The sequence below is a fragment of the Cyprinodon tularosa genome, unplaced genomic scaffold (genome assembly GCF_016077235.1).
Source record: "Cyprinodon tularosa strain WSP-4 unplaced genomic scaffold, ASM1607723v1 ctg71, whole genome shotgun sequence".
Lineage (NCBI taxonomy): Eukaryota > Metazoa > Chordata > Actinopteri > Cyprinodontiformes > Cyprinodontidae > Cyprinodon > Cyprinodon tularosa.
In genome coordinates, this window is record NW_024039463.1 from 2824467 (window position 1) to 2847935 (window position 23469).

A 23469-nucleotide genomic window follows, 5' to 3' on the forward strand; every position below is an offset into this window, starting at 1 on the left:
ACACTTGCGATAAATCCTGAGAAATGTGCATTCTTAGATTAAAAGCATGTTTTGCTAATAGTAGCTGTTACGCATAGATGTATTATGGTGAGTGAAAAGAGGCTGGTGGGGAAAACTAAATCTATTTTTTACATGCTATTTTTAGAACGGAGTGGTCTCGCTTATAGACTGCACTCTGATGGAGGAGCCTGAGGGGACAGATGACGAGTGTAAGTGTTTAATTATCGTTTCGGCTTGCAGCATTTCGCATTATATGCACTTTGTTTTAAGTTTTGCGTGAAGTCTGATTGCCATAGTGAATAATAATCTATGATGTTGGATAATCACACTGGGTTCACATTTAATAATTTGGGCAGCACAACTAAAACATAATATCAAATTAAAATATAAGATTAAATTATCTTAAGAGTATGAGATAGGAGAGCCAATGAATTATTTTGCAAGTTTAAAATTTGATTCTCTAATACCTTTTCGTGCCTTTGTACCCAACTTTATTCATTTTCCTGCAGTTCAGTGTAATTTTGCTAAAACAGATTGATGTAGCAGAGAAAATCAACGATGCACTAATAACAATTTATGATGGTTTATGAGGTTTGACCTACCAGCACTAATTTCAACAGATGAATATATTACATTAGGAACTATAAAATCAGACAAAAAAAGAAAAGTACCGGTATTGAAACATTTTCACTCTCCAGCTTCTTTTATTAGTGGTAAGCTCAGCTTAGCGTAGCTAGCATTAGTAAAACTACAGCCTACTTGTGTGTAGATCCATAGAGTAATTCTGCATTTTTTTTTCATTATCCACAATGTTCTATGATACATTAATTGCTGTATTAGATTTAGCCTTCCTATTATCTGTGGAAAAGGCTTGCTCTCTTTCACAGTCTTGACATCTAATTCTTGACACTTTATTTGACATAATATTTGAAACATCCCAGGGATTCTAGACAATAGGTAACACTGTCTTGTTCCCTCATTAATGGCTTCCATATGAAAGAAAGTTGTTTTTGCCACGACCTGGTGGTGCTTAATATAGTCACGGTAAATTGCCTGTACTCATATAGCCCCTTTATCAGTTTAGAGGACTCCAAAGTCCATATGGTGTATTCACTTGGTATCAAATCTAACTAATTGGTATTAGTTAGTTCTGGTTACCAGATTTCTTAATCCATTTTAAATCTTTGAGAAACATATTTTACTGGCTTTTCTAGAACAATGTATTTATGCTTTATATTACAACTTTTGTATTTTAAGCAGAACTCATAGCAGGCCCTAAAAAGCATTTTTATACCTTGTCTGCATATTTGATCAGAGCTATAGAGAAAATGACATCTAGCCTTTGTGCTCCCCCTCAAAGCTAAATCCGACAAGGGCGGCCAGGACATGGAGCACCTGGATTTCAAGATTGTTGTGGAGCCAAAGGACAGCCAGTCATTCACAATCATCCTGGTGGCCTCCTCCAGGCAGGAGAAGTCTGCTTGGACCAGTGACATCAGCCAGGCATGTCAACACACATAACAATCTCATGCAGTTAGACACAAAGCTGAGCATGTTGGCTGAAAGCCTTCGTATAAGAGAACTTGCTAACATTTCCTCTGTCTCATCTGTTTACTTCACTGCCCCTTTCCTGCAGTGCATAGACAACATCCGCTGCAATGGTCTGATGATGAATGCTTTTGAAGACAACTCTAAAGTCACAGTGCCTCAGATGATAAAGTGAGATATAATTCATCTTCATTCAATGCTGTGTGTTTGGCCTGCTCAGAACCCTTTAATGTCTGGTTTCTGTGGACCATTGTTTTGCAAACAGATCTGATTCCAGTCTGTACTGTGATGATGTGGATATCCGCTTCAGCAAGATGATGAACTCCTGCAAAGTGCTACAGATTCGCTACGCCAGTGTTGAACGTTTGCTGGAAAGACTGACTGATCTCCGTTTCCTTTCCATCGACTTCTTGAACACTTTCTTGCACTCCTACCGTGTATTCACCACTGCTGATGTGGTGCTAGATAAACTCATTACTATCTACAAGAAGCCCATCAGTGCCATCCCTGCTCAGTGAGTTATGAAGCATTTTTAACATTTTTGAATATTTTACTGTTTTCAACAACTTTTACAGTCAAACAACAAACCAAATGTCAAGTGTTGACAGACCTGCAGCTTTCTGATGCTGATGTAGTGTGTGCCCCCATAAGGAAGTCTATTTTTCTATTTCTTTCTTTCTATTTCTTTAACCTTTCCTAAACAAAATAGGCCTGTTAAAAAACTAATATGGAATATAAAAGAATTCGATTTTGACTTACTACAATCAACTGATTTGATTGACTGATTGTAAATTTTTTTTACAATCAATCAATTATAATTTATTTTAGATTGATTGATTGATTGATTGATTGATTGATTGATTGATTGATTGATTGATTAATTGATTGATTGATTGATTGATTGATTGATTGGCTGACTGACTGGCTGGCTAGCTGGTTGATTGACTGACTTCAGTTGAAAGTTGAAAGACAGTTGAAACTAACCTTGCCCTTTTTTCTAGAACCTACTAATGATACTTTTTCTACAAAATGAAGAGCCTTTGAGATTACTGTAAATGAGTCTCCCCTGGCCTTCATAAATCATAAGCCATAGTCCCAGATTTTTGGAAAGACAAGTTCAGATTCACCAGCCAATCAATAAAACACTTAAGCAGCATCTGTCTGACAACATGAAGTTGGGAAAAAGCAACCTGATTACCCAGATCAGAGAAAATCAAGAACATCTGGGGGGAAAAAAGTTATTATATCTATTTGTCTAGAAAGAGTTACACTGCTGTTTACAAGGATTTCAGAATCCGGAGAACCATAGTGAAATAAAATATGAAAAAGGGGTAAACTCCCCAGAAGTGTCCAGCTCACCAAAAACACCTTAAGAGATCACTAATGCCTGACAAAAAAAATTATAACTTCTAGAGGGCCGTAGGTTTTACTTGCCTCCCTTATGGTTACCATTAGGGATTCAACAACATATAAGAATTTCCCCAGACTGGTCTCCCATTTCCCTAATTCAATTTAACAATTTTCAAGACTTATGACAAAATATTCTGTGGAATAATGTAACAAAAGTCTTCCTAAGTTGATAAACCATATAAATCCAAGTGAAACCTAATAAAGATTTTTAAGAAAAGAACATAATTCCAGTTTTAAAAAAAAGATGTTGAGATTGTTTACAATGGGACAGTTCACCAGTCTATCACAGGGCAACACAGAGACAAACAGGACAAACAACCATTCACACACACAATCATGCCTAAGGAGAATTTAGAGAAGCAAACTACCCTAACAGTCACGTTTTTGAACTGTGGGAGGAAGCCGGAGTCCCTGGAGAGAACCTATGCAAGCACAGGGAGAACATGCAAACTCCATGCAGAAAGATCCCGGGCCTGGAATCGGACCCAGAACTTTCTTGCTACAAGGCAGCAATGCTACCCATTACACCACTGTGCAGCCCTTATTTTTTTCACTACATATTTATTTTTGAAATATCTGACCTTGCAAAGACCTTGTCTGATATTCTGTATTTCTACCCATGAAATATCTCTAATCATGGTGGGCCGCCATTTTTTTGGAGCAAGTAAATCCTTGTTTATAACTTTGACCAATTATGCTTGAAAACCTTACACTGTAGCGGAATCAAACAATTCTGCAAAACACACAAAGTAAAATTCCTCCACAAGGTTTTCAGAACACTAACTGTCGGTTATTAGAAAAATTATTTAATTAACCCAAACATTGCAAAGTGACAAAATAGCTGAGTTGGAAGAAATCTGCAATGTGACAGATTTCTTTTCACAGCACAATATCTGGTTTAGCAGGTAATAAGAACACAGTGAAATGTTGAATAAGGCCATAGCTTTGAAATGCTCCAGTTTGTCTGCATCCACTTGTGCAGATTTTGTTTCGAGCTGTAGGGGAGCAATTTGGCCTAGTTCCTTATTTTAACTGGGAAAGTCTAAACTCCGATCTGTCCCTCTATGCCAACTATCCTTGATGCTGCAGGACCACACCCCGCCTGTCCTTTTTATCTGTCTATTTTTAAAGGCATGTGTAGAGTGAAATATACAGGTGCTGGTCATAAAATTAGAATATCATGAAAAAGTAGATTGATTTCAGTAATTCCATTTAAAAAGTGAAACTTGTATATTATATTCATACATTACATACAAACTCATATATTTCAGATGTTTATTTTGTTTAATTTTGATGATTACAAATGACAACAAATGAAAATCTCAAATTCATCATATCAGAAAATTAGAATATTACTGAAGACCAATAAAAACAAAGGATTTATAGAAATGTTGGCCAACTGAAAAGTATGAACATGAAAAGTATGAGCATGTACAGCACTCAGTATTTAGTTGGGCCTCCTTTGGCCTGTATTACTGCAGCAATGCGGCGTGGCATGGAGTCGATCAGTCTGTGGCACTGCTCAGGTGTTATGATAGCCCAGGTTGGTCTAATAGTGGCTTTTAGCTCTTCTGAATTGTTGGGTCTGGTGTATTGCATCTTCTTCACAATACCCCATAGATTTTCTATGGGGTTAAGGTCAGGAGAGTTTGCTGGCCAATTAAGAACAGGGATACCATGGTCCTTCAACCAGGTACTGGTAGCTTTGGCACTGTGTGCAGGTGCCAAGTCCTGTTGGAAAATGAAATCTGCATGTCCAAAAAGTTGGTCAGCTGCAGGAAGCATGAAGTGCTCTAAAACTCCCTGGTATGTGGCTGCGTTGACCCTGGACCTCAGAAAACACAATGGACCAACACCAGCAGATGACATGGCACCCCAAACCATCACTGACTGTGGAAACTTTACACTGGACTTCAAGCAACGTAGATGAAGTGCCTCTCTTCTTTTCCTCCAGACTCTGGGACTTTGATTTCCAAAGGAAATGCAAAATTTACTTTCATCAGAGAACATGACTTTGGACCACTCACCAGCAGTCCAGTCCTGTTTCTCTTTAGCCCAGGCAAGACGCTTCTGACGCTGTCTGTGGTTCAAGAGTGGCTTGACACAAGGAATGCGACAGCAGAAACCCATGTCTTTCATACGTCTGTGTGTGGTGGTTCTTGAAGCACTCACTCCAGCTGCAGTCCACTCTTTGTGAATCTCCCCCACATTTTTTAATGGGTTTTGTTTCACAATCCTCTCCAGGGTGCGGTTATCTCTCTTGCTTGTACACTTTTTTCGACCACATCTTTTCCTTCCCTTCGCCTCTCTATTAATGTGCTTGGACACTGAGCTCTGTGAACAGCCAGCCTCTTTAGCGATGACCTTTTGTGTCTTGCCCTCCTTGTGCAAGGTGTCGATGGTCGTCTTTTGGACAACTGTCAAGTCAGCAGTCTTCCCCATGATTGTGTAGCCTATAGAACTAGACTGAAAGACCATTTAAAGGCTTTTGCAGGTGGTTTGAGTTAATTAGCTGATTAGAGTGTGGCACCAGGGGCCATCAATTTTGAACCTTTTCACAATATTCTAATTTTCTGATATGATGAATTTGAGATTTTCATTTGTTGTCATTTGTAATCATCAAAATTAAACAAAATAAACATCTGAAATATATGAGTTTGTATGTAATGTATGAATATAATATACAAGTTTCACTTTTTAAATGGAATTACTGAAATCAATCTACTTTTTCATGATATTCTAATTTTATGACCAGCACCTGTAGACAGTAGAGGAGCATTATGGGCTAAATCCCAGGACTGCATGCCTACAGTGAGGAACCAGCTATGGGGTTCGGATCAGACAGAGCTCCCCATGTCCACGCCCTGCAGTATACTTCCCCATGGTGCTTGTAATGTCACTGTGAGACACCTACACTTGGCTGCTTGTGTCAGCAGTGGCCATGCGCACTATCACTCGCTGTGCTATTTATGGGAACCCGTGAGGTCGGCAGGAGGGTGGTGGGAGAGGTTTACTGAAATGCTGCAGTCTGTATCCTGCTCCAAAATCTTAAGACTTGCTCACAAAAACATTTTTGAATGCTGGTTTTACTTGTTTTGCATGTAATGGTTGGAGGTTTATATGCTCCATGACATAACTACAATATTATTATTTATTTAATTTAATTAATAATTTAAACTGTTCTGTTTTGGGGGTGGAATGACACTGACTTTTATAGTTTCGTTTTTGCTATACATGGTCAGAATATACATAATACTAGAATAGCACCCAGAAAACGCAGACCTCCAAGCCACAAATTTTGCCCCAGATTGTGACCGTACACCTACTGTATAGTTAAAACTTGAATTTGAATCATGACCAAATTTATAATAATTATTCATTGGCACAAAGAGCAACTCTGGTAAAAATGTATTTAAAATCCATCCATAACTTTTCAAGTTATCATGTACACAGAATGACAAACTCTCCTAAAAACAAAACATGTTCCCCGAAAAGCAGATATAAACAATGAATAGATCTATATTTATCTCATTACCTGCAAAGTTTACTCTTAGATTTATATAGTATTAAAACAGTAATTGATGATCCAGTGTTAGTGAGTGATTATGCTATTATAATTTTACAAATTTAGCCAAGAAAGGAACTTTAATATCCCAAAGTTACCAGCCTGTTGGTAAGTGGTTGAGGTGTATTTTCTCATGTGACATTTATCCTATTCAAGGAGTGCATGGTAGCATGTTTGTTTGTTTTAATCTTATGTGGATTTAGCAAATGAACCATAAATTAAAACTGGCTATCATATCATGCAAACCTGTTTCTTTATGCTAATCTCAATGCAGGTCTCTGGAGTTATTCTTTGCCAGCAGCCAGAACAACAAACTCCTATATGGAGAGACTCCAAGTTCTCCTAGAGCCAGCAGGAAGTTTTCCTCCCCTCCGCCTCTTGCCATTGCCAAGAACTCTTCCCCTAACCGCAGACGCAAGCTCTCTCTCAACATCCCCATCATCACTGGGGGCAAAGCTCTTGACCTTGCTGCCCTCAGCTGCTCCTCAAATGGCTATGCAAGCATGTATTCCACCATGTCGCCATTTAGCAAGACCACCTTGGACATCAACAAGCTCTATGTGTCCAGTCCCATTTCAAGCAAAATCCCTGATGAGGGAGAAGATAAAAAGGACAAGGTTGAAGAGACATCAGTGTGCAAACAAGGTTGGTCAGCTGCAAGCAATCCTGGGAAAATACATAGTTTGCTGTAATTCTAATGTTTTAGCCAATTCTTTTTTCCTTTTAGATCTTTCTGTAAGAGAAGAGAGTGATAATGATCAAAACCACAGTGACGACGGGGACCCAGAAGCATCTCCAACCAAGTCCCCAACCACACCAAAAAACGTCAAATGCAAAAACTCCTCAGGTACAAGACCAGAAGCGTGACATAACACAAGAGCATCACAGACATCAGAGTGCATTTATTCTATTAAATTACATTTTTCTCAGTTGTAGTTAGTCATATATTTAGTTTCTTTAGATGCTACAATAATCCCTTTCAAATCTAGAATAAAAATCTCTCTTCATCAAGGGCTGGTATATCCTATGTGCTTTCTAAAGGAAATTGGGACAAAGCTGCTGTAAATAATAATGTGTTCATGGATATGAGCATGTGGGGAAAAACCAAAGCTTGGCTCTTGTAGGTGCTAAGAAAAACTTGTGTCATAGCAACTACATCAAGAGCGTGCTTTCCCTGCCACCCCCAGTAATGAGTGTTTCACTGGCACCAAGATTATTTTCGAGTTCTAATTTTATTGTTGATAAATACACTCTAGATTTTAAACAGCAAATCTTGGACAATGACATGTGAAATCTAGTGAAACTGTTGAGCCCAGTGAGATATTTCTATCTGCAAACGAGCCTGTGAGTCGAATGTGGCAGAGAGCAGAGAATCTGTTGATTTCACTGTTATGCTGATATTTGCAGGCTATATTTAGCAGCAACCATCTTAAATATCAAAGCCTCTTGAAGAGAAGAGTCTGGAGGGAAACTGTTGTGTTGGTCTCTAGTGCTCCCTAGTGGAGGCTTGTGCAAGGAAAACCAGGTTATTCTGTAGTCTGAATATATTTAGTTATTTTTAGTAAAAGGCAGTTACATAACCATTTTCTTTTAAAAATAATTTGTTTTGAATATAAAAATATGATCATTCTTTTCTGTTCTTCTTTAATGTTTTCCTTGCTTTCCTACATATCTGCTAGTTTAAAAAACATGGTCTGAATAAAGAAACATGTCTTTTTTTTGGTATTTTTCTGTAGAGTTTTCTCTCTTTTCCTATAACAATGGCATGGTCATGTCTTCGTGTCGGGAGCTCGACAACAACCGCAGTGCTCTGTCTGCTGCCTCGGCCTTTGCCATTGCCACGGCTGGAGCCAATGAGGGAACGCCTACAAAGGAAAAATATCGGCGGATGTCTCTCGCCAGCACAGGTATGCACAGCTATCTGGTCTCTGTAAGTCTCTAAAAACGTTTGGCAGAGTGGAGACAATTATTTGTCCACCTATAACTTCTCTTTGTGACATTGAGTTAACTGCAACTTTTGCCTTTTATATTGATTGCCATCTCTTTTGTCTCGCCTTTTTATCAAATTACAAATAGTAGCAAAATTTGTTGTAATTTTTCTTTTTTTAAAAGCATCAACTGTTCAAGAAGAGCAGAATTGCTTTTCTAGAGCAATTCTGTAATTCTCTTGAGATCTTTACAAAATTCAACCAGCTGTGAACAGATCAACCATTGATTGCCTTTACTGATTTCATACTGGAAAAATTTACTTGTTACATCGGCTCAATAGTCAAAAAGAAAAATGTGCCAAAAGGTGCAAAAGGTGCATGGGGGTATATACAGTACATATAGTGCGTCCAAATATATATACAGCTGAAGTCTATTATTTAACATGAATCTCAAATATAATTGTCTAGTTCAGGACTTGCTGTTTTAAAAACTAAGATTGGTTATATGTTTTAAGCATTTAGAAAAGTAAAACTTATTATACTTGTGTTTCACGATAAAAGGCAAAACATAAAAGCAATCATTTTCCACTCAATAAGCGCAAACTGTTCCAATTAAGGTGCAAAGCTGCAATTTGTAACTTCTAGAAGTTAGTTTTCACCATTTTGTTTCTGGACGGTAGCCCCAGCTTCCTAATTGGATTTAAAAATTAGCTAAATGAAAAAAAGGCTCGGTTTACATAGATATAAAATAACTTGACATTTATCAACCTTACCTTTGCATAACTATTAGGGTCCCAGATAAGCAGGAAACATTGCGCTGCAGCTTTCTCTTCATACACTTACAAGCTCTCTTCTTTTTTTATTACACAAACCAAAGTTCAAAGTCATTTAAGATATTTGTAGTCTGTTTTAACATGGTTTGTTTGCTTGTTTTTTTATGAACTTCAGGTTTCCCAACAGATCAGAGAAATGGTGACAAGGAGTTTGTGATCAGACGAGCGGCGACCAACAGAGTCCTGAATGTCCTGAGGCACTGGGTGTCCAAACACTTCCCGGTAAATGTTCTGTTCAAGATACTTTTACGTTTCTGTCTGTAGCATAGCTGCTTTGCTGAATAACCAGCAAGTATTGTAATGCTGATCCACTTTATTATTCTTTGTACAGTTTCAAGTAAAGTCATGTGTTTCTTCTGTCTCTAAAGGACTTTGAGAGTAACAATGAGCTGAAAACTAAGGTTATTGCCTTCCTGGAGGAAGTGATGCATGATCCTGAGCTGCTTACACAAGAGAGGAAAGCAGCAGCAAATATAATCAGGTATCAATGACACTGCAATATCAAACTGGATTTCATTCTTTAATTTATGTATGTCTGCCCTAAGTCAGGATTCACAGAGATCATTTGTTTGATTATTAAACAACAAATACATTTTCAAAAAATCCCAAATACAAAACAGAACAAAAGTAATTTTCAAATTGATATTAGCGAAAATGCACCTAATAACAAAAATGCACTAAATAAAAACATCCTTTAATGTTTCTTCTGGATATGAATAACTGTTCTCATCTTAATAAAACAAAACAATACAATCTACATTTGTTGAGTAAAAACCCAGTCCAGGTTAATGCTAACTTTTTCTCTCCATCAGGACTTTAACTCAGGAGGATCACAGTGACAACCAGATCACCATGGAAGATGTGACACAACTGGTGAGTCCAGTCAGTCATTTGCTGTGTTCACAGGTTGTTTACTTATCCTTTAAGAACAGGTGATTTTTAACCTTTTTACAACTGATTCTGATTCTGAACTTTTGTAGAAACGTTCAAGAGGGCAATATCAGTCCAAATGTAAGCATACATTGATTGGTTTAACATATTGAATCTTCATCTTGTACCTGACTTGTTTTGAAATACATATTGATATTCTTCTTGTGCCTAAACCAGCTGAAAAGCCTAATAGCCACATGAAGCTTTAAGAAACATTCAAGTTTTTTTGTTTTTTTTTTACTATTTTTTCTCTCTTTGAGGTAAAAGCTTTAATATGCTTAATTTGTTCTACTGTACAAAAAGATGCTTAGCATTGCAATATTTGTGATTAAAAGAAAATTGAAATAAAACAAAACAAAGTAGGATCTGGTTTTCTAATATTGTCAGAGGGGAGGGTTAAAAAAAGCTGAGGATAAGGATGTAATGTGAATAAGTCTGTGAAATGTTATGTTGTCGCTTATTTTTTATTTTTTGTTGGTTGTCTTGTATTGCTGAAAGTTACTTTTTAATACGCCGTTTAATGAAACAGTTATGTGGTAGGCTTCACCACATATGTGCTGGTCAAAACAAGCATTGCAATGTGCAGCATAAAAAAGTATATTTACTTGACTCACGCTCAGAAACAAAAAAGGGACATTGCTAGAAAACACTCCAATTATTGCAGCAGTTTAAATGAAAACACAAATAGAAATGCAAGTCATTTGTTTCACACTTTGATTTGGAAATCATGTTGGATTCAAGTTAAGTATGTTGTATTTGGAAGCCCATTTAATTTGGCAACTGAGAGGAACAGCCTGGTTTGTAATCCTGCTGTTTTTTTGTTTTTTTTTACAATACAAGCAATGCAAGCCCATAACAACATATTTCTATTAATTTTGTGTGTTCAAACAGTGAATATAATTTTCCAGCTCTATATCTCCCACTGATGTGATTAATACAAATACTCAAGCATGCAAAAAGAAAAATGTTTTATGTAAACTTGAGTTTTCAGTTTTACAAAGCCTTGTTGTATATTAAACTTTGGTTGGCTCTCAACTGGGACCCCAAGTCCAAGTAGGGCATCTTTTGGTTTTTGAACTTAGCGTATATTCCATCTATTGAGTACTAATCAAAAACACTTTGGTATTAAATAAAAAGTAATAAAAAGCTGCATTTCTGATTTCAAGTGTAACATTTTGATACTAAGTTGCAGAAATAAACACTTTTTTTATATATTCTGATTTTGATTGAAATGGCCTTTATTAGCTACTTGCTTAGTGTATACAGTTCACAGAAATCAAATAGTATATCTGAGATAAAGGAAACAAAAGGCCCTGTTTTCCACATAATTTCAACCAAATAAGGTTTTCTTTTACATTTGTAAATCTCTTTTGTGTTGAAGATAAAAGTGAGGAAAGGCCCTCATTTTCTGTCTTGATTAGTTTGCAAAGACAGGGTAAAGTTTGAAAGAGGAAGTATACAGAAAAGATTTCTGTGCACTGACATGGAACATGTCCTTTTAATTATTTACACAGTGGACATTTTTTTTACACTCCCTTAACTTTTTCTTATAGACTTTTCAACCATGCACTAACAAAAGAATAATAAGAATTACGCTGAAGTGCAGAATCCTGACTTATAAGGAGAATTATAAGTTAATTTTTTTTGTCTTGTTTTATATTCTTTAAATTTGAAAACTTTGATGTAGCCATAAATATATACAACTTTATCCAACTTTCATTAGTCTCAATATAAACACATCTGCTCTGTTACAGGTTACATATCCATTTGAAAATCTATTGCAAGACTTGAAAGTTAACACAGTCTGAGTGATTTTGCATAAACAAACAAGAAAAAACTTCAGTCTCTGGACATTTTAGGGTTTGACAAGCATAGCTCAAAAGATTTTTAGCTGTGATTGCATAAAACATGGATGTAAGCAGCAGTTGCATATAAATGATATGTTCTAGTGTTTAACTGATATATCAACTTCTTTGTGTAACTAAGGTTGGAGGGGGGAAAGCTGAACCATTTGAGAGCCACTCTGCCATGGAAATAGCAGAGCAACTAACTCTCCTTGACCACCTGGTGTTTAAAGTCATTCCCTATGAGTAAGCGTCATAATACAGCTGTACACATCAGTGACCTACGCCACAATACATCAGTTCTTTAGGTCTGTCCTATAACTTCAATTGCTTTTAAATTACAGGGAATTCTTTGGTCAAGGTTGGATGAAGAATGACAAAAATGAGAAGACCCCATATATCATGAGAACCACAAAGCACTTCAATGATGTAAGGAACATCATCTTACAGACACCTTTAGCTTATTTAACTTACCCTGATATGACAAAATGGTTTTTTTCTTGCCACCAAAGACAAGCAACCTGATCGCCACAGAGATCCTGCGATGTGACGACTTGGTCTCCCGGGTGGCTGTCATAGAGAAATGGGTGGCTGTGGCAGACATATGCCGTTGTTTGCATAACTACAATGCTGTGCTCGAAATCACCTCTTCTTTAAACCGTAGCTCCGTTTTCCGCCTCAAGAAGACCTGGCTCAAGGTTTCCAAACAGGTACCTGTCTCTGCAGATGTTGTTCCAGTTTGTTCTTGATGTTCTTTCAAAGAAAAACATTCATTATTACTCCTTTTTTTTTTATAGACCAAAACCCTCATTGACAAGCTCCAAAAGCTGGTTTCATCAGAAGGGAGGTTCAAGAACCTGAGAGAAGCTCTAAAGAAGTAAGTTCAGTTGAGACACCGTTGGTCGAAGTTCAAGAGAAAAAGGGCGGATGATGAAAATGTGTTTTCCTCCCACCAGCTGTGATCCTCCCTGTGTTCCATATCTGGGGATGTACCTCACTGATTTGGCTTTCATTGAAGAAGGAACACCAAACTACACTGAAGACAATTTGGTCAACTTCTCAAAGATGAGGATGGTAAGAGGTTTTGAGATTTCATACATAAGATGTAAATTTGAACCTAACATCTAGAAATTAACATCTTGCTATGTTTTTCTTCCTTTTAAAGATATCTCACATAATCAGAGAAATCAGGCAGTTTCAACAAACAGCATATAAGATTGACCTGCAACCAAAGGTAAATCAGTGGTGGAGCTGAGACCTTTATGTACGGTACTTGGAATAAATACCGAATGAACAAAAGACAAATATCTAAAGTGTTAAATAATAAAAATGACTACTTTACTTTAAGGCATATGATCACATGGCATCACAGAATTCAATTTAAACCCTATTTCAAAAATTGTTTATAAAATCTTAATATCATGTCATGAACACACCTCGATTCTGACTTATGTTTATGCTCTTATGTTTAAAGTCACACTAAAGAACAAAGTAAGGAAATATCTGCGTACAAAACATGTTTCTAATGATTAACTTATCTTCCTTAGGTCTTAGTCAAGACCTCATATGGACACTGCCAAATAGATCAGCGTCTGTCTCCTGTCTCCATGCATAATTGTTTCACGTTTTCTTGGTTTTTAGCATGACAGTTGTATCTGCTAGTTTTGCCAACTCGTGCCGTGCCTATTATTGATTGTTTCAAAACTAAACAAATTTATAAATGTTAAGAAATGCAGTATAAACCATAGATTAGTTTTATTTTGCTTGTGATCTATAAAAACAACAAATAGGTTTTCATAGTGGGAGAAAAATGCAAATCAGTCAAACTTTTCTTTCAATACCTTTGTAACTTTTAGTTTGTGTTTTTTTATACATAAAACTCAAAATTACTCACCTAGTGCATCTCTAAATTTAGGAAACAACTCTTCAAAAATGTTGAATACCTAGTTTTCCCCTTGGATAAACAGATTATTGTCTTGTGGGTTATTTAAAAAAAAATCTAAGAGATTAACAGCACCTTAGGAGAAGCATCCTGTGATGGACCGAGTTAAAAAAACAGGAGGAGTCACAGGATATTAATTAGAAAAATAGGGTTTTTTATTTTAACCCAACAAATAGATGACAAGATAAACTGAGCTCATAAAAGAGGTCAAAGAAACAAAACTGAACTCAGGCAAAAATGTAAACAAACTGGCTGTACAAACAAACATAACTGACCTACAAAGAAATGACAGACAGGGGTATATATACTGGCTGATCAGACCAATTTAGACACAATAGGGGTAACTAAACAGAATACAATTACAAACAAAACAAATAACAGTACAGCCAAGTTTGACTAAACTAAAGACTCACAAAATGAAAATCAAAACCATTAAAGTCCAAATACCAATATTCACCCAAATGCAAAAACTCATCTAAAGAAAGAAACTACACACTCCCCCACCAGCAAGGACCAGTGGTGCAGTCCAATAGGCATCCAAATTTGCTGAGCCCTGGCCCCCCATCTTTTGTCAACTTCAGAGTGTGGCCATGGATTTGGCCATCACACACTCCCCCACTTCCTGATCTTCCCTCTGGCTCCGAGAAAGGTAATCAGCAGTGGTGTTGTCCTTGCCGGGGATGTAGTGAACCTTAAACCGAAATGGCTGCATTGCAAGGTACCATCTGGTGATTCTCCCATTAGTGTCCTTCATTCTTTCTAGCCCTCACTGGAGGGCTCTGTGATCAGTCTGAAGTGTGAATTCTCTTCCTAGCAAATAATATTTGAATGAGTCAAGGGCCCATTTAATAGCCAAGGCTTCCTTCTCCACGGTTGCATAGCGCCCCTCTCTTGGCAGCAGCTTGCGGCTGATGTAGGCAACTGGATGTTGGTCCTCCGGTGGTCCCTGCAGAAGCACTGCCCCAAGGCCTCTTTCAGAAGCATCAGTCTGCAACACAAAGTCTTTTGCAAAATCAGGTGAGTGCAAAACTGGATTCTTACTCAGAGATTGGCTAATGTCCTTAAATGCTGCAATAGCCTCTGCTGTCCACTGAATTTTAGTGGGACTTCTGGAGCCCGTCATGTCTGTTAGGAATGCTGCTCTAGCTGAAAAATTAGGAATGAATCTGTGGTAGAATGCAGCCATGCCAAGAAAAGACCGCAGCTGTTTCCTGGTTTGTTGGAGCGGACAGGATGCTATCGCATTGATTTTATCAACTTGAGGTTTCAGAGTACCACCTCCAATGGTGTACCCCAGGTACTGTATTTCTGTCCTGGCAAGAGCACACTTTGCTGGATTGATGGTAAGACCTGCTAAACGCAGCCGATCCAGGACCTCCTTTAGATGGTGAACATGCTCTTCCCAAGTTGCACTGAAAACCACAACATCATCAAGGTATGCACAGGTGAATGCTGAGAGCCCAGAGAGTACCTGATCCATTAGTCTTTGAAATGTTGCTGGGGCCCCATGGAGACCGAATGGCAGGACTGTGAACTCGAACAATCCCCAGGGGGTGCGAAACGCTGTCAGCTCCTGGGACTGTTTAGTGAGAGGCACCTGCCAGTACCCCTTAGACAGATCAATAGTTGTTAAGTATCTTGCTGCCCCCAGGTGCTCGATGAGGTCATCAATACGTGGCATTGGGTAAGAGTCAAATTTTGATATAGAGTTGAGGTACCTGAAGTCGATGCAAAATCTTATTTTGCCATCCTTTTTCGGAACCAACACAACAGGGTTGCACCACTCACTTGTTGAAGGTTGGATGATTCCTAGAGACAGCATGAGGTCCATCTCCTCCTTCAGCTCCACCCGGAAGCGTTCGGGTATCCTGTAACTCATACGCTTTATGGCAGCATCTGGTTTTAGAACAATGCTGTGCTCCACCAGAGTGGTGCGACCTGGACACTCTTGAAATATGTCAGAAGTAATAAGAGGTGTTACCTGAGACTGTTGCTCGCTGGTGAGATGGCTTAGGTCCAGCACAGAGGATGTTACTGAGGGCAAATAGTCATTAACTTCTTCCTCCTCCTCCACTCTGTGAATAAGCAACACCTCAGTTTCATTCTCCTTCCTTGGAACCCACTCCTTGAGAAGGTTAACATGGAGCACTCGACTCCCTCGCTGGAGACCTGGTGTAGAGACTTGATAGGTAGTAGGTCCAGTTTTCCTCAGTACTTCAAAGGGTCCCTGCCATTTTGCTAGCAACTTGCTGTCAGAAGTTGGCAACATTACCAAAACCTTCTGGCCAGGAGCAAAACTTCTCTGGCGAGCTTTCTTGTCAAACCAAACCTTTTGGCGTTTCTGAGCAGCTGCCATGTGACTCTGAGCCAACTCACTCATTTGCTGCAGTTTATCCCTCATATGGAGAACAAATGAAATAATGTTGACTGGATCCTCTTTACTCTGATCTCCCTCCCATGCATCTCTCAGCAGGGTCAGAGGGCCCCTCACATCATGGCCATAGAGGAGCTCAAATGGGGAGAAACCAGTGGAAGCCTGAGGAACCTCCCTGTAGGCAAAAAGGAGGTATGGCAACCACTGGTCCCAATCAGAGCCTGTATCATTCACAAACTTACGTAGCATTTGTTTGAGAGTTTGGTTAAAACGCTCTGTCAGGCCATCCGTCTGTGGGTGGTATGGTGTTGTCCTCATGCTCCTGATGCCCAACAGCTTATAGACCTGTTTCAAGAGTGTGGACATAAAGTTAGTGCCCTGATCGGTTAAAATCTCCTGTGGAAATCCAACCCTTGAGAAAAATTGAACTAGTGAGGAAGCCACATGTTTTGCTTTAACAGTCTTTAGTGGAAAAACTTCAGGATATCTTGTTGCATAGTCTGTGATGACAAGCATGAAGCGATTTCCAGATTTACTTTATTCCACCGGGCCCACTACATCCATCCCAAGGCGTAGAAAAGGTGCGCCAATAATGGGAAGGGGTTGAAGTGGTGCTTTGCTAGGGACTCTCATTGAGGTTTTCTGACACTCAGGGCAGCTTCTGCAAAATAAAGCAACATCTGATCTTAAACCAGACCAGAAAAAATATCGCTTGATGCGAGCAGTGGTCTTATACTTCCCTAGGTGGCCAGCCCAGGGAATAGAGTGTCCCAAAGTCAGCACTGTTTCACGAGCCTCCTTAGGGACAACTAACTTCTTTAACTGGCCATGTTGATGATATAAAATGCCATCTTGCAGTATATACTGCTCTTTATTTGTGTCAGATCCTACAGAGGCCTCCCTCCTAGCCTTCAGCAACAGGGCAAATAAAGTTGGATCATTCTGCTGCATTTGTCTGATGTTTGTGGGTATTGAAAAACCCAGTGGCATATCTGGAGCCACTTCAACTGAAGTCTCACCCAGTGCATGTTGAAATTTCTCACGCCTTCTTTGGCTGCGTGGCTTCCGAGACGTCCCAGGTTCTGTCTGCAACTCAGCCTCGAAAAAAGGTAAAGCACTAAGTGTTGCAAAATGTTCATCTTGATTTTTAGCTTGGGCTCTGGTTACAGCCACATTACAGCTCTGCACATCCCTCAACAAGTCATAGATAACAGGCAGATCCTCCCCCAAAACTACAGGATAGGATAGGTTATCAGCTACCCCAACCTTCAACAGATAGGGAGCTCCCTGCACCTCAACAAACATATCAGCAGTGGGGTATGATTTCTCATCACCATGTACACAGCGAACTGATATCGTTTCAGAAGGGCATATACAATTACAGGTGCTGGTCATAAAATTAGAATATCATGAAAAAGTAGATTGATTTCAGTAATTCCATTTAAAAAGTGAAACTTGTATATTATATTCATACATTACATACAAACTCATATATTTCAGATGTTTCTTTTGTTTAATTTTGATGATTACAAATGACAACAAGTGAAAATCTCAAATTCATCATATCAGAAAATTAGAATATTGTGAAAAGGTTCAAAATTGATGGCCCCTGGTGCCACACTCTAATCAGCTAATTAACTCAAACCACCTGCAAAAGCCTTTAAATGGTCTTTCAGTCTAGTTCTATAGGCTACACAATCATGGGGAAGACTGCTGACTTGACAGTTGTCCAAAAGACGACCATCGACACCTTGCACAAGGAGGGCAAGACACAAAAGGTCATCGCTAAAGAGGCTGGCTGTTCACAGAGCTCAGTGTCCAAGCACATTAATAGAGAGGCGAAGGGAAGGAAAAGATGTGGTCGAAAAAAGTGTACAAGCAAGAGAGATAACCGCACCCTGGAGAGGATTGTGAAACAAAACCCATTCAAAAATGTGGGGGAGATTCACAAAGAGTGGACTGCAGCTGGAGTGAGTGCTTCAAGAACCACCACACACAGACGTATGAAAGACATGGGTTTCTGCTGTCGCATTCCTTGTGTCAAGCCACTCTTGAACCACAGACAGCGTCAGAAGCGTCTTGCCTGGGCTAAAGAGAAACAGGACTGGACTGCTGGTGAGTGGTCCAAAGTCATGTTCTCTGAAAGTAAATTTTGCATTTCCTTTGGAAATCAAAGTCAGTAACACAGGCCAAAGGAGGCCCAACTAAATACTGAGTGCTGTACATGCTCATACTTTTCAGTTGGCCAACATTTCTATAAATCCTTTGTTTTTATTGGTCTTCAGTAATATTCTAATTTTCTGATATGATGAATTTGAGATTTTCATTTGTTGTCATTTGTAATCATCAAAATTAAACAAAATAAACATCTGAAATATATGAGTTTGTATGTAATGTATGAATATAATATACAAGTTTCACTTTTTAAATTGAATTACTGAAATCAATCTACTTTTTCATGATATTCTAATTTTATGACCAGCACCTGTAGTTGGTACATGGTTCTTGTGCACTAGAGTCTGTGGGCTGCCAGTATCTATTAAAGCATTTATTTCATGCCCAGCAATCTTCCCTGTAATGATTTTACTTGACTGCTTTATTTCAAGTTTAACATCCACATTCTGATGAGGCACAAAACACACTTGAGTTAGCTTACTTTGATTCTTAGGACACATGGGTTTGGTGTGACCTTCTTGTCCACAGAGGTAACACACTGGAGGCCTTTTTCCTGCCTTAGAAGGCTGGTTTTCTCCTAAAAAAGGCTTACCCCCACCCTTTGCTAGCTTCTGATGAGGCTGATAAGGTTGTAACCGACGTGAACCTTTGGCAGCTCTCCATGCACTGTTGCTCCATGGCTGACTCCTACTTCTGGCGGCCACAAACACGTCAGCGAGAGTAGCAGCTTCTGCGGCAGACTTCGGATTGTGCTCCTTGATCCAAACCTGAAGCTCAGGACACAACATTCTCAAAAATTGTTCCAGAATAATCAGTTCACCAACTTGTTTCAGTTTTATCTTTAGGCTGAACCCACTTCTCATAAAGTTCTTTCAGCCTCGAATATAATTCTTTTGGACTCTCATCAAGAACATCAAGGCAGCGAAATCTTTGTCGGTAGGTTTCTGGATTTATATCATATTTTTGTAAAATGGCAGCTTTTACCTTTCGATATTCCAGGGAATCATCCACATCCATGTTAACATAGGCACAGCGAGCCTTACCCGTCAGAAGAGGAATGAGATGGAAAACCCAGTCTGATTGTGGCCAACGATAAGCAGCTGCAATTCTCTCAAACGTGGTCAGAAAGTGCTAAACATCATCTTCAGCAGTCAATTTTTCCAATTGAGGATGAGGAAGGTGCACAGACTGACCTGTTGAGCTGAAAGCTGAATCCTCAGGTTGAGATGTTGCTTGAATCTGATCAATTTGAGTTGTAACAGGTGGTGGATCAGTTGATGTGGGCTCAGGGGGCGGGGTTGTCCTGGCCTGTATTTCCATCTGCAAAAGCCGAAACTGATGTTGCAAGCTCCTAAAGCGCTGTTCTTGTTGTGCAGAAACTTCTCTCTGCTTTTTCTCCCGAACTTCCTGTTGTCCCATGAAAGCCCGAAGAATCCCAGCAATATCATGCAGAGTTGGCTCTCTGGGCTCCTCCTCATCAGTGGCTTCAGCTGCTGCTGCTGAAGCTCCTCCTTCCATTTCCTGACTCTCTGATTGCTGGGAAGCCTCTTTGGTCTCAACCTTATTTCCTTTTCTTGGGCGCAGACCGTTCTGCATGGCTCAAAAAGTTTGTTGGTGGGGGAAAAATTGCTCACACAAAAAAAAACTGAGAAAAGAAAAAAAATCCTGGCTCCTCAAATCTTCACTTCTGACACCACATGTGATGGACCGAGTTAAAAAAACAGGAGGAGTCACAGGATATTAATTAGAAAAATAGGGTTTTTTATTTTAACCCAAAAAATAGATGACAAGATAAACTGAGCTCATAAAAGAGGTCAAAGAAACAAAACAGAACTCAGGCAAAAATGTAAACAAACTGGCTGTACAAACAAACATAACTGACCTACAAAGAAATGACAGACATAGGTATATATACTGGCTGATCAGACCAATTTAGACACAATAGGGGTAACTAAACAGAATACAATTACAAACAAAACAAATAACAGTACAGCTAAGTTTGACTAAACTAAAGACTCACAAAATGAAAATCAAAACCATTAAAGTCCAAATACCAATATTCACCTAAATGCAAAAAACTCATCTAAAGAAAGAAACTACACATTCCCCCACCAGCAAGGACCAGTGGTGCAGTCCAATCAGCATCCAAATTTGCTGAGCCCTGGCCCCCCATCTTTTGTCAACTTCAGAGTGTGGCCGTGGATTTGGCCATCACACATCCCTTTAAATAAGTTTCTGTTAGACTGTTGAATGATCTATATCAACCTGCCATCACTTGTAACTTGAACTTAGAGGCATCTGAACTCCTCTCCTCAAAGTAAAGATTCAAGAGAAAGCCTTTTATTCTCTTCAAGTAGAATTGCCCTGTCTACAGATTTTAATCATCACTGCATTACAGCTATTAGATTATCCCTTTTATCCTAAGAGCTGTGAAGTCCATTGGATTCACCTTCAGGTTTTTATTTATTTATTTATTTTTATGGCAGACTGCCCAACAGGGAGGAGAGACATTTTAGACTTTGATGTATAAGGTAACAGGATACCTTGTATGGAATATAAAGCTTTGGACCACCACTTGGAGCTAAATCTGTATGGGGACAGTATGGATGGTTCCTGGATGTGCCATTTTATAGCATCATAAACTAGCATTAGAAGCTAACCAGTATGTACTGTAGCTTAAAGTCTTTTATTATCCTATCTGTAAATGATCACTTTGAGAGAACTTAAAGGAATATGGTACCATAGATAATGCAATTGAGCTGCATTCTTGACCATGAAGCAATGGAAACAGAAAGATTGGAAACATTGCATACATTGGACTAAACTAAAATAGTTACACATTACTTTTTGAAAGTGTCTTCAAAGCAGTTGATTTGATAGACAAGTCTTTGTTTTAAATAGTTAAGAAAAAAAACAGAGTATTTTTAGACAGGAGCACAGATTCTGATCTTGGAAAGCAAAGGCTGTTTGGTGGGATGTATCAGCTAAAAATCTAACTCTCTTAAAACCTGAAAGTTTTACAGGCTACATATTAATTGAAATACAATGCTTATCCTGATCATTTTCCATTAATGAAAGCACAGCAAATTAAATCTGGACTTTGGGGAATTGAGGTTGTATGGTTTTTAAATGCTAATTAATAAATATAAGTCGTTCCACATCTTTATTAATTCTGATGTCTGATATAGACACATTTTCATGTCTTTTCAAATTCACTTTTCCGTCTGAAGAAGACCTGGCGTTTATTGTAAAGTGGCTGCACTGTAAAAATGATATATCTGGATGTCAGAGCTTTTTTATTTCTGAATTAAACATGATAACTGTTTAGTTTAAGTCTCTTAACAATTGTTGTTTCTTGGTCTGTTCCAGGTAGCTCAGTACCTACTGGACAAGAGCTTTGTTCTTGATGAGGAAAGCATGTATGAAGCCTCACTCAGAATTGAGCCTAAAGTGCCCAACTAATGGGGAAACTGGTCCTTCACACATTTTCTTTGTTAATATAACATATAAGTTAACATCCACATTTGCATATGTATAGCTGTACATGTTAAAGATATATGTTCTTTTGTAAAGTAGATGTTTAAACTTGTTTGATGACACATTTTCGGTGTATATTTTTTGGTCTGTTGTCCTGTTGACACCTTGACTTTTATTTTTAGTTTTTGTTTAAGTAATCAAATAATAATAACAATAATAATATTAACAATAATAGAGGTCACTGTAGTTGCATGCAACTGTGTTTCTTAGTGACCAATGACATTATTTTGCATCATATACTACTGTGTCGAATTTGCACTTACTGAGCACTAATGCTGCTGGCTGTTTTTCAGCAGGCTTGAGTTTTATTGATCAATGAAGTTCTCTGCAAACAATGTAGCATTGTATAAATGAATTGCAAAAAAAAAAAAAAAGAAGAAGAATAAGAAAAAAAATCAGGTAAATGAGCCCATAGGAAATAGGCTAATTGTTTTTTAAAAGAGGAAACAATGATCAGTGGAAATGACAGCAAGATATCCAAAGTATTTGTGTCTCTGTGCTTCCCAAACCAAAAATGGAAGATATTTATGTCTTCGTGTATGTTTAATAATCTAAATATGGTTGTTTCCAACTGTTTCTTATTAATTCCCTGAGTTTCGTTGTAAAGTAATCTAATCTGACCAACAAGGAATGAAAATTAAGATGGTGCTTCGTGTTTAGTCATCTTATGGTTTAATTAGGCTCACATCCACCTCAGCTCCAATAAACTTCACAGAGCTTTGTATCATTTATTTGTTTTGTTTTTTTGTTTTCCTACAATTATCTTAAAGCAGGGGCTGTTTTGTTATTCAAAAGCCAGTTGCTGATAATCTCACTGCATATGTCTGATCTCCTTTAGAAAGAGCACAATAACAGTACCAACCTGGATATAAGGGCAGAGGTGATCATATGTTATAGAGGGGGGTGTCCAACATTTTCCAACAAATCATAAAATAGCAGAAGCTAATTACTATCCAGAAATGTTATTTCTTAGAGTACATTCATCTTGTCAGCTTCACAGGGGTATGCTAAAAAGGTTTGACCTAACCTAAACAGTTTTCTTTCAATCTTTTCTTGGCCTGTTTTCTTTCTACCTGATTTTTAACAGAAACCCAAAATAAAAAGTTTGCCAGGGAGCTTTAATTTTATGCTCAGAATGGTATTCATATGCATCAATGCATAAACTGATGCCCTCCTAAGGCAAAACCTGAAACGTGAGTCTCCTGCAAAAGTTTGACTTCATAATGAGAAAATATGAAATATGTTGTCCTAAATGGCAGTAGCTTGAAGACACCGGCACCCTGCAGCGGTATATAAAAGAAATCTGAGGTATGCTTTTGGACAATATGCGTTTTATTTTCTTCAGTGATGAGCAAATGTTTGGGCTTATACTGTCTTTGCATA

General features: G+C 38.3%; 1 protein-coding gene across 2 annotated transcripts in view; it reads left to right on the forward strand.

Annotated features, from left to right (window-relative positions):
• Positions 1-22469, forward strand: part of rasgrf1 (Ras protein specific guanine nucleotide releasing factor 1) — a 44169-nt gene extending 21700 nt beyond the window's left edge. For both annotated transcript variants that reach the window (XM_038268907.1, XM_038268906.1), the window contains 17 exons: positions 146-209; positions 1361-1503; positions 1637-1719; positions 1814-2062; positions 6798-7168; positions 7251-7370; positions 8260-8430; positions 9400-9506; positions 9653-9765; positions 10097-10157; positions 12201-12304; positions 12403-12487; positions 12571-12768; positions 12856-12935; positions 13015-13132; positions 13224-13292; positions 21919-22469. In XM_038268907.1, the coding sequence (XP_038124835.1) occupies positions 146-209; positions 1361-1503; positions 1637-1719; positions 1814-2062; positions 6798-7168; positions 7251-7370; positions 8260-8430; positions 9400-9506; positions 9653-9765; positions 10097-10157; positions 12201-12304; positions 12403-12487; positions 12571-12768; positions 12856-12935; positions 13015-13132; positions 13224-13292; positions 21919-22011 (2229 nt within the window). In that variant the 3' untranslated portion in view covers positions 22012-22469. The remainder of the gene's footprint in view (positions 1-145; positions 210-1360; positions 1504-1636; positions 1720-1813; positions 2063-6797; positions 7169-7250; positions 7371-8259; positions 8431-9399; positions 9507-9652; positions 9766-10096; positions 10158-12200; positions 12305-12402; positions 12488-12570; positions 12769-12855; positions 12936-13014; positions 13133-13223; positions 13293-21918) is intronic.
• The last annotated feature ends 1000 nt before the right edge of the window (positions 22470-23469 follow it).